Raw genomic sequence first — 11885 nt, 5'->3', positions numbered from 1 at the left:
CCCCGTTTCTTCAAGGCTGCGTTCAGCCGCCATTTTGCCCGCGGGCAATTACATTTGCCTGAGTTTTTACGACGCTTTTCTCGCTTTACGGTGGCGCGGCGGAAAAAGAAAACAGCGGTGGCTTGTCGCTGGTTATTTCATGACGACCGCGCTCGACAACTTACGGCAGCGTGGCAACGGCGCCGCTTTCACCTCGCTGACGGCTGTCGCTTTACGGTCATTTGGTAAAAACGCCGACCGGGGTGCTGGTTTTACGACGCCGGCTGTCGCTTGGCGGCAGTGTGACTCCCCTCCCTCCGGGATTGACAGGTGTGGAGGGAGGCTGCTGACTAAGCCGGGTCCGTCGGAGGCGGCGGGTGCGCGAGGCCCGAGGCCGCCGCCGGCAGCAGCGAGCTCCTGGTTCATGGGGAACGTGGCGAGCCACAGCAGCGAGGAGGAGGAGGAGGAGGAAGGGGCTGAGGAGGAGATGGAAGGGACGGCGGCAGCCGAGCAGCCCGGGGCTGCCTCTCCGCCTAGGCCGGGCCCGCTCCCTCCGCTACCCCCGGCCACGGTGCTGCTGGAGCAGGCCCGCCTGCGGGAGGCCACGGCCCGGCTGCGGGAGGCCGCCCCGCCCGAGTCGCTGGTGTCCCGGCACCACAGCACCCTGGTGCGCTGGCTGGAGGAGCGGCTGGGCCGCGGCGAGGAGGCCGTCAGCCTGGAGCAGTTCTGCGAGGTGCTGGAGAGCCGCGCCTCGGGGCCGGCGGCCGGGGCCCGCAGCGAGAGCGAGGAGGTGAGGGCGGGCAGGGCAGGGGCTGCTCGGGGGCGGTTCTGGAGGAAGCAGAGGGCGCTGCGGTGGGGGAGATGAGCCGGGGAGAGGGGCAGGGGGTGGGAGGGTCAGGACAGGCCGAGAGGGACAGGAGTGGAGGAGGATCGAACACAGCGGCGCTTGGCAGCTAGCCGAGTGCCCGGGGCGGGGCTGGGAGTTGTACAGGGATGGGCGGCGGGAGTCATGTGATGAATGGGGTTGGTGAGGGAAACTGGGAAGTTGTGGTGGCGCTGGGGACACAGAGGATGTTAGCTGAGTGAAGGTTGTGGTGAGGGGGTGTAAGGGAGGGCTGGGGCTGCGGAATCAGATGAGACCTAAAGGAATAAGAAGGGATTAGAGGCAGTGAAAGAGTTGAACAACGGGATCTCATAGGAACATTAGGGTAACTACGGGGGCCAATAGGATTAAAGGGAGTGCAAGAGACTAGGGATCATCAGAGGCATTTGGGGGTTAGGGTGGGCTAGAGGCGCTGTGATGGGAGGGATCAGGAGGGACATTGAGGGCACTGGGATGAGAGAGAAGAACAGGAGGAGCATATAAAGAGTTACGGAATAAGGAGAGGGGATTGGGAGAATCAGAAGAGGCAGGAGAAGAATAGGAAGTGGTATTAGAGGAAATGCTGCCAGATATTTGTAGCATCACCCACCTTGATACACAGCTAGCTGGCTGTGCCCTAGCTGGGTGTGCTGAGCGCTCACTGTGGCCTTTTTTTCTGATCTTGTCATGCTTTCTCTCCACCCAAAATGGCAAAACAATTATACCATACTATGTTTTTTAGAAATGATGGTTTCTCTTAGGCCGTAGAAGCTAGCTATTCTTCCTAGTCTGTATAGATGAAGACACATCTCTGGAGTTTTAACTGAAAAGTAACATCATATGTTCTAAATGTAAATGAACTGACAGAAGGCTTGAGAAATATAATTACTAACCAATAGTGAGATTTATCTGGTAACAGAGACCTCTTCGGCAGTTGCTCCATTCTTAGGTCTTGTTTACACTAGGGTGTTGTTTTTTGCAAATACATAAATCTGGTATTAACAACGAGGAGTCCTTGTGGCACCTTAGAGACTAACAAATGTATTTGGGCATAAGCTTTTGTGGTCTAGAATCCACTTCATCAGATGCATGAAGTGGAAAATACAGGAGCAGGTATATATACATGAAAGGGTGGGAGTTGCCTTACCAAGCATGAGGTATTGTTATCAATGGTGGTAGCACTACTGTAGACAAGCTGTCGTGATATTATCCACTTTTTTTAGACCTGTATTGAGCAAGGTTAGATGAATGATATTTAAATCACTTGCGACTTCTAGGTACTCTACCTACGCTAGCACTTTCACTGCTGCTATCTCTATTGGAGAATATTTGGTGGTAGCAAAGATAGGAAATTATCGGAAGAATGCCTAATGCTACTCCTTGGGGAATTCTGCACCATTGCACCATGCACAGAATTCATGTCCCCTGAAGAATTTTTTTGTTTCCCTGCAGAATAATGGATTTTGATGGGGAAGCAAATGGAAGTGATGAGGGAGGTCATGCGCCCCCCCTGGCAGCCTTTCTGAGTGGGCGTGTTGGTTATTGGGAGAGATGTAAATCAGTGCCTGAGGGGGAGACTGTCCTCGCTTCCTCTGGTAGTGTACCTGAGGTGGAGGGGCAGACAGGTCAGGTGCAGCCTCACTGCAGAGTCCATGTCCCAGAGGGTGGGCTGCAAGATGATTTGTCCACCTCTGTGCAGCCAGTTGCCTGCTCTTCCCACTGGGAGGCAGCTCCAGTGCACACCCCTTGCCTCCATTGCTATGCTCACCCTACAGAGTCGTGGGGCTGACACACACAGCAGTGGGAAAGCCACAGTGAGCCTTTGCCAGGGTGCTATTTAGGTAGGATGAGAGGCACCTATCCCCTTCCAGTTTTGTACCTGAGGTGTGCTCATGGCACATGCCCCAGGCAGAGTTCTTATTTGCAGCGCTGTGCAGGCAGGTTTCGCCTCCTCCAGGGTGGGTTTTTCCAACTGTATTTCTCGTGGTCAGTTTCCTCTGCTGTGCTAGGGCCTCTGGGAGTGTGGCAGACAAGGAAAGAATCAGTCAGGGTGGGAGGGGGGAACATAGGGTACCCAGTAGTGGGTGGGGGAAGCATAGGGTAACCTGTTCTGGGAGTGGGTCACAAGGGAGCACAGGAGCCCCAATGGTTGGCAGGAGGAAGCAGAGGATCCCCAGTGGTGGGATGTGTTGGAGCCTGGGCATGGCCAGTGCAGTGGGAAAGGAGAGTCAATTTCCAGGGGAAGGAAAAGGTGAGGGCATAGGGCTGTGCCCTGAGAGAGGGGGCAGTGAGTGTGGGAAGAGCAGCTGAGGGGGAACAGTTCCTGGGGCATGGATCCCAAGGGAGGGGGAGCTGAAGCGAGTGGAAAGCTAGGTGCAGCTAAGTCAGTCTTGAGGTCTGTTTGCCCTCAGAGAAGCAGGGAGCACCCTCACTTCTCCCTGAGAAGAGACCAGGGACAGACCCCACCAAGCTAATGCATACCCTCAACTGACTAATCTGCTCTCTGCCTTCCTCCCCGTCTCTCCTACCTCAGGGTACTTATACCTTGATCCTGCAATGAGGTTCCATGTGGATACAGGGGGTTGCTTTAACTCTACTCCTGTGGGAATCTCTTTTGTTGTCTATATTGAAATAAAGTACTAAAATAATTGAAACTGGCATGATTATATTGGGTTATTTTGACAAATAAAATATGCAGAATTCTGCACCAGCAAATTTAAACATTCTGCAATATTAATTTTTTTGGTGCAAAATTCCCCCAGGAGTACTATGCAGAGATCTCCGAAGAGCAGCAGCAGAATTAATTATACTAGACTTTGGTTAGTTTCATGGCTGCTATTCTAACCCAACAGTTAAACTGTCAAGAATCCTGTCAGTTTCACACTGCTGTTGTAGAGTAAGAAGCAATTATAGCAGGAGCTGGGACAACCCCCAAAACGTGAGGTTTGGAGAAAAGAAGATCAGTGGAATTCTCTCTCAACAGTGAAGATGTCCTGAGGTGAAGTTTAGGTTGAAGGAGAGTGCTTTCTTTTTAGCTGTCAGAAAGGGTGTAGAGAAGGTCAAGCTTATGAAACATCTGCTAGCTATACACTGTTGCAAAAGATGAATTTCCTGGACAAAGTCAAGGGGCAGCATTCTGTTAAGGATTTCAGCATCCTCTTTCTCAGCTAGCAGAATGGTTCTGAGCTTCTTACTAGGATGCTGTCCTTGACCCTTAGTAGTGGTCCTGCTTTCATCTCTTTTCATTGCCACTGGCTAATGGATTTAGTCTGGTAAATTTTTAAAGCCCTGCATCAACCATATTTTCACACATTCATTCTTTAAAATGAATGCTGACAAAAGTAGCAAAAGTATTGGGAATTAACAAGAATTTTTTTTTTGAAGAGGCTTATTTTAGCTGGCCCCTCTGGTGTATGTTCCTTTATTTCATTTGCTGAAGTCCAACCACTGACTCACCTATTATTTATCAGAACCAGCAAAGTAGGTTATTTCTCACTTGTCATGGCAATAATAAAGTGAAATACTACTTATGGGTTTTTATAATGATCCAAACCACTGAGCTCTATGGATTGACATATTATCTCAGGCCCTGAGATACAACTGTGTTGGAGAACAAGATGCTAACACAATTGTCCATTCAGTATGGTTAAAATATGCTTTGATTTCCCCATGATTTGATCGAAGATCTTTCAAAGGATCTGGTATAATATGGGTGCTTGCTTAGGTCTTCTTTGTGCTGCAGAAGTCAACTCTGTTTTAATCACATTGCCCCCACTGTATGAAGATGTAGTTGTATCTGTATTGCAGACGGGCCCATATGATCCAAAAGTTTAGATTTCCAAGATAGACTACATTGTTCAGAAGTTAATTCATTGAGAAGATGTGAGCTGATTTCACCTTCTGTTCAACAGAATCCTGACCAATACAGACTAAAGTTTGACCCATTGCTATGTATTAAGCTGTTTTACCTTGGTGGGATAGATGATTTGTTTGATATACATGCAAACTAATGAGTTGTCTAGAAGTGTAAAGGTAAACTAAATCTGAGAAGCAGAGAGCAGAGTTTATATTGTGCTTGAGCAGCTATTATGTTGTATATGCAGATATTGCTTATTCTTGAAAATTGCACAATACTGAAAGCTTTGGAGGACTGAAGTTTAGGAGAATTTACATATGTTTATAAGAATGGAGTCTTAATAGGTTGACAACCCAGCCAAGTCCTATTCTTTCTGTAAGAGGAGGGGGCAACTCATTGACATGCTTTCTTTCCTGAGCAGAGATGCTCAGTTTAGTCCATCTGAAAAGAGCTTTCCAAAACAGTTGCCCACTGATTTTTAGTACTCAATATTAATCTTGGTAGGAAGTACTTAATCTTAATATTTCTATTAAGGAGTTCAATACTTTAAAAAGGTCAGAAGGGAGATGGAGTCATGAGGGGGATCGTGGTCACATTTACTCAAAATCCCAACCACGAATACCTTTAGTGGCCCAAAATATTAGTTACTGCTATCGTGCTACAGTGATGAGCATGGAATAAGAACCTATATAAAATTAATAGTATGGCTGCTTCATTTACTGAAACGTTGTTGTTGTAGTTCTCTATGTATCACAAAAACATTACTCAGACAAGCAGCCGTGTGCAAATTGTGAATTGTTCTATATCAGATGAATACAGGTTTTAAATTGTGGATTATTTTAGGTTTATTTTCATAGTAGGTGAAAGTTAGTTTAGTCTGTATGTAGTTTTGACTGCAGGATGTAAAAAAAAAAAAAACAGAGAATCAAGAAATATATATTTGAAAATCTTACGTATATATTGTTACCCTAAGCAATTAGTTTGGAATAACTGTTGGCAGATCAAGCCTGTTCCTCTCAGGAGCTGTAAGTGTCTACTTAAATGGTAGAGGGCTAAACATATTCTTATATGGGATTCTGGAAACTACAAATATAATTCCAGGCCTATGTTGGGTGGAAGTGTCATTAAGTGCTTTCAGGGTGTATGTTTGATTCTTCATATTCAGGGCATGCCCTGTTAACAGCATAAAAACTGCTTGCTCCCAGTGTTAATAAGGATACACTATCTTTTGACTTCAAAGGTCAGGAGAATAAGTCTTATTAAGATAACAGTGAGTTGACTTTGAACTGTACTTTGAACTGTTTTGACAATCTGCATAATGTTTGACAAATTGAATCCCCCACTGTATTGTTCCACTCAGAAACAAAATCTAAGTTTCTTGCTTTGCTGTTACACTTAATCTCATAAGCTCACTACCACTGAAACTGCTAGCAACAGTGTTTGAACATTGTTGCTAACAGTTTTTCAGCTCTAGGAAAAACTGAAATCTCTAACACTCTTCTGCTGAAACTGGGCTATATGCCATAGAGATGCTGTCAAGGCATTTTTGCTCCTTATTTTAGGCTTTATCTTCTGGAGTCTTTACCCATCCAGTTGGTTTAAATGGGCGATAGCTATCTTGAGCTAACTAGTTATTTCAAATGACCTCTCTTTAATGCAGTGGTCTGCAGTCTTTTTACGCACAAGATTACTTTTTGAATTTAAGATCAACCCAGGATCTACCCTGCTCCTTCCCTGAGGCCCTGCCCTGCTCACTCCATTCCCTCCCTCCCTCTGTTGCTCATGCTTCCCCCACCCTCACTCACTTTCACCAGGCTGGGGCAGGGGATTAGGGTGCGGGAGGGGGTGCAGGCTCTGGGCGGGGGCCGAGGAGTTTGGAGTGTGAGACGGGACTCCGGGCTGAGCCAGGAGCAGGAGGTTGGGGTGCAGGAGTGAGGGGTCCAGGCTTTGGGAGGGAGTTTGGACTCAGGGGTTATATGGTCACACTGCATCTAATCTCATAGAATCCACTGGACATTTCATGAGTTTTTTTTATTTAGCATCATTTCTGGTTTATAGATCCAAAATCCTTCAGGGATTGTGACAAATCAGTGTAACATTCTCAACTGTCAGATGTGCATTGTCTGGGGCAGGAGGTTGGGGTGCAGGAGTGAAGGGTGCAAGCTTAGGGAGGGAGTTTGGGTGCAGGAAGGGAGTGCAGGCTGGGACAGAGTTGGGGTTCAGGAGAAGGTGAGGGGTGTTGGCTCTAGAAGGAAGTTTGGGTGCAGGAGGGGGCTCTGAGCTGGGACAGTGTGTTGGGATGCAGGAGAGGGTGTGGGCTCTGGGAGGGAGTTGGGTGCAGGAGGGGGTTCTGGGCTGGAGCAGAGCGTTGGGATGCAGGATGGGGTGCAAGGTGCAGGCTCTAGCCAGGAGGCGCTTACCACAGGAGGCTCCTGGTTGGTAGCGCAGCAGGGCTGAGACAGGCTGCCTACCTTCCCTGGCCCCATGCTGCTCCTGGAAGCGGCTGGCTGCTGGCATGTTTCTTCGGCCCCTAGCGGGGTGGGGGGCAGCAGGTCTCTGTGAACTGCCTGCACCTGCGAATGCTGCCCCCGCAGTTCCCGTTGGCCGGTTCCCTCCTCTCAAGGGCTGCAGAGATGTTCCAGAAGCCAACTGCTTCCGGGAGCAGTGTGGGGTAGGGTAGGCAGGCAGCCTGCCTCAGCCATGCGGTGCTGTCGGGCTTTTAGCCTGTGCAGAGAGCACAATTGACTGGCAGAGGCTCCAGGATCAACCAGTCAGTCACGATCGATGCGTTGGTGACCGCTGCTCTGTTATTTTTTAAAGGCATGTTAAGTTTGATATTCAAACAACAAAACAAGGGATTCATACACAAACATCCCCTCCCCTAGTAAATTTGATTTCTTGTATTTACTACACTGTAAAAATAAGACAAGTACCTGAAGACCTGTGTATCTCAGACTAGACTTCTTTGACTGGCTTTGAAATATGTAGGTCTCCTGGCTAACTTCTTTATAGTTAAGGTTGGGGTAATCCTCTACATCTTTCAAAAGAACTGGCTTGATCTTTTAGTCATAGCAGATTGACAGAGTGTTCCTGTGAACCCACCCTATTAGGAGGAGATGTTGATCCTGCTGGGAGATGTTAAATGGTCCTACTGACTCTCTGTTGCAGATGGCTTGTTATGCCCCTAAGATATAACTCATTAATTGATTTTGTGGGAGAACCACATAAATGCCATAGAATTAACTGGCATCTGTAATCAGCAAAGTCACATTTCCTGTTGCCGTGAATTCAGTTTTGCAGGAAATGCTGATTTTTCTTTAATACTTTTAAAATGTTCTTTTGTTCAGAATATCACATACAGCCATTCTTTTTCTGTTTGGAATAAATACCAGTCTTGCTTCATCTTTCATGTAGGCCTTTGCACAGTTTGACGCTGAGGGAGATGGCACTGTGGATGTGGAGAACATGCTGGAGGCCCTCAAGAATTCCAGTGGAGCCAATCTTCAAGGGGAACTTAGTCATGTGATCAGACAGTTGCAGGCTTGCTCTCTTGTTCCAGGTGAGAGAAGAGGATGAGGAAACCACTGTCCTCCCCATCCCGCCCCCTCCTCCACCCCCGCCCAGGAGGCTATCACCATAAACAACGTAATTTAGTGGTTTTAGTCCTAAATCTGTCTCCCTAAACTGTTAACATTTCCTCATATGAGAAACGGAAGTTAAGTTTTTGAAGACTCATGAATTCCCAGAATTACCAGCAAGCTAGCTTGCATTTTTACATTTTTTTCCTCATTGTGAGTGGGAAATTTCTTAGATTTATATAGTTGAAATCACAGATAGAAAATAAGTTCCTCATTGAACTTGGCCATCACAGAGTGATTTTTCTGACTAATGTCATGTACTTGGCAATGCCATCATCGCACTTGGTAATTGAGATATCCTCATCTATCACTCCATCTGTCTAGGTCTGCAGTCATGTCATCCATTCTTTCACTACCCAACCCTCTTTGTATAACAGGCAGTGAAAGGACCCATTAGCTACTATAATTGACTCTCTGATTTTTGTTTTCAGTACTGATTAATGTGCATCATTTGCATACAGTAGAACCTCAGATTTACGAACACCTCAGGAATGAAAGTTGTTCGTAATTCTGAAATGTTCAGAACTCTGAACAAAACTTTATGGTTGTTCTTTCAAAAGTTGACAATTGAACACTGACTTAATACAGCTTTGAAACTTTACAGAGGAAAAATGCTGCTTTCCCTTTTTCTTTTTTATTTTATGTTAAACACAGTACTGTATTTGCTTTTTTTGTGGGTCATTGCTGCTGTGTGATTGCGTACTTCCTGTTCTAAAAGAGGTGTATGCTTGACTAATCAGTTCAGAACTCTGGGGCTTGTAACTCTGAGGTTCTACTGTATGTTTTATTTTCCTGAGTTAATTCAAAGATAATCATGACTCATGAGTAAGTTTGCCTTTCGTACTGCTTATAGTAGCTCAGTTTGTACACGCCTAAAGTAAATATAGTAAAGGTATTAGAGAGAGAAGTAAAGGAAAGATAGTAAGAAGGATAATGTATATCGGAGTTTCTTCTGCATATCTTCCAAATTTCAGATGTTTGAAACATCTGTCACTTTCCAGACTTCAGCATCCTAAGGCTTTAATGGAGTATGATGTGTTGCTTAAGTTTCTTCACAGTTGTAATTATCCTTCTCAAGAAGTGCTTGAGGTAGATGTGATTAATAGGACTAGACAAGCAGCTTTTTGTGCTGGCTAACGAAGAAGAGTGAGAGTGTCTGATTCTGTCCACCAATGTAGCGCACTGTTCAAGTCAAATCAGTGTTACCAAGTTAGCATTAGAATCTAATAGATCAGTATTAAAGTAAATGCACTGGAGCCCTGTTAAAGTCATCATGCTGTTGACGGAATAACTTTTTAACCTGAGACATCAAAATTGAGAATTTAGAATCATAACACTTGTCAACCCATCCAAATCATTGCAGTGACAGAAACGTATTTGTGTTCTTATGCTTTTCCTAGTCAAGTTTTAAATGTCTTACGCTTGCACCATTTCTTGTGGAAAACTCTTCCACAGGCTGATTCATTAGTTGATTTAAATGCAGCTGATCGGTGATAAGATATTGTGATGAGGAGAGAGGGTGATGTTTGGTTGCTGCAGGGTGAGGTAGGTGATACAGGAAACAGAAATAACTTCTATGTCTCTTTAGGTTTTATTGACATATTTTCTGAATCGAAAGAGCACCTTGGTCTTCATGCGTCAATGATACTGAGATTCTTGCATCGAAACCGCATTTCCAGTACTGTCATCCCATACCCAGTGTTGGACTACTTCAATAATATTTGTACTATGCGGTCTTCAGTACTGAAGGATTCTTTAGATAGGCTTCTACTAAAAGAAAAGGGTATGTGAACTTGCTAAAATTTTTCTAATGATATGGTTGGCATAACTAGGGCTTGAAGTAGGAATTAAAAACAACAGCAACAACAAACCCCCCTAACCTCTTTATAAACTTCTGCTGGAAGTGACTTCTGAGACTGACACACATTTCCATCTGAACATTTTCTAAAGCAAATGGTCATGTAGAAAAGAAGTCTGTTAACTTATTGGCTATGTGTTTTCTGTGGTTACACAAGTGGCATATTGTATTAGAATTTGAGTAAGACTGGCACTACGTTAATAGGTGTTGGACACTTGAAATAAAAAGCTTTCTTCACTTGTTAAATTTTTATCTAGACTTTATAAATTTTCTAGTCTTCCATACTTGATTATTTTATCCAAGTTAAAAGAATCAAGTAGAATTTGTGCAGGGAAGCAATGAGCGCTGTTCCCTCTCTAGAATGACTGGCTAGGCTTTCCTCATTTTGTTAGTTTGCTTTTTTTAACCATTTGCTCTCATGTGTAATAATAATATCCTCTGACCATTTTTTTTCAATGTAAAAGACTATGGTAAAAGGTAATGTCTGTAGAACTCCAGGCAAAATATAGAAATACTTCACATCAAGAGTGGTAGATTAAGATGAAGCCTTGGAGCACACTTAGTGTTCTGCTCAAGTGTAATGATGCTTTGCTATCTTCTGTTTTAAATATGGAACTCACTTGCAGAGAATGTTTTACAGAAGCTGTGAATTATACCTTCAATACTACCTGTTTTGGGATACTTGATTTCTTTTTGTGCCTAGTATTTGTTTATAAAAGTCCTTATCAGTGACTTACTACTTTTTTGTGTGTCTTTACAGAATGCTCTAGTGATCTGAATGGGAACCAAGAAATGGACAAACTCAAAACTGTCACAAAGTGCTATACTCACATAGAAACCTCATCCAACTCTGCTGACATTGACAAGATGACTAATGGAGAAACCTCATCCTTCTGGCAGTCAGATGGGAGTGCTCGCTCACATTGGATACGGTGAGTAGCATAGTAATAGGTACCTGGATTTTAGGGTGGTCAGTCCTTAGGATTCACAGTAGGAGATGATTATTTTAATGTCACGGAACTGTACCTTTGGGTAGTCTGACGCAAACATATGATTTTTGGAGATGGGATACATCATCTTAATCTTTACATTGAGATGAAAAGCATTCACTTTGGTTTCAACTGGCTAAAAAGACATGAAGTTAAACCTTAAGGTTTTATATGTATTCCCCATTTGTTTTGGGTATATGGGAATGGGCTGAGGCGTTGTTGCTTTTTTATTTTTTGTTTGCATCTCTGGGATTTCTTAAAAGTTTTTGAGCTGTAATATGAACATTTAACATACCTGTACTGGACAGTGCTTAAAGGAAGACCCATTATGTCACAATCTTGAAGTAACATATATCACTGCTTCTGTAAACATGGACAGGACATTTAATATAGAGTGAAAGATAAGTTTAAAAGAACATATAACATTCATATTGAATTGTAGTGTAAGTCAGTTACCAAATTTCTATTTGGTACTAGTGTACTGTGGAAACTAAACCTGACAGTCCTATTGTAGTACTGTTCTGCTTTCACACTTCTGTAATGGCCAAGATAGCACAATAAAGATTGTGCTGAATGATGTAAAGTTTCAGGTCCTGATTCTCAGAGCTGACTTTTTTGTATTTATGGGCTCAAATATTAGTAGTTAGACAATGCCTGATTGAGGTACCTGGACAGATAAATGCCACTGCAGTTGCTTATGCTT

The 11885-nt window shown here is 44.4% G+C and overlaps 1 protein-coding gene across 3 annotated transcripts in view; it reads left to right on the top strand.

Annotated features, from left to right (window-relative positions):
• Window positions 1-42: 42 nt before the first annotated feature.
• ZZEF1 (zinc finger ZZ-type and EF-hand domain containing 1) overlaps window positions 43-11885 on the top strand; it is a 79283-nt gene continuing 67440 nt past the window's right edge. For 2 of the 3 annotated variants that reach the window (XM_050929528.1, XM_050929527.1), the window contains exons 1-4: window positions 43-769; window positions 8112-8256; window positions 9924-10118; window positions 10954-11125. In XM_050929528.1, coding sequence (XP_050785485.1) covers window positions 140-769; window positions 8112-8256; window positions 9924-10118; window positions 10954-11125 — 1142 coding nt within the window. In that variant the 5' untranslated portion in view covers window positions 43-139. The remainder of the gene's footprint in view (window positions 770-8111; window positions 8257-9923; window positions 10119-10953; window positions 11126-11885) is intronic. The other variant, XM_050929529.1, reaches the window with a different exon arrangement.

Source organism: Gopherus flavomarginatus, chromosome 19 (genome assembly GCF_025201925.1).
Source record: "Gopherus flavomarginatus isolate rGopFla2 chromosome 19, rGopFla2.mat.asm, whole genome shotgun sequence".
In the NCBI taxonomy this organism is placed as follows: domain Eukaryota; kingdom Metazoa; phylum Chordata; order Testudines; family Testudinidae; genus Gopherus; species Gopherus flavomarginatus.
Note: the sequence above shows the minus strand (reverse complement) of the source record. Positions and strands in the feature narration are given on the sequence as shown.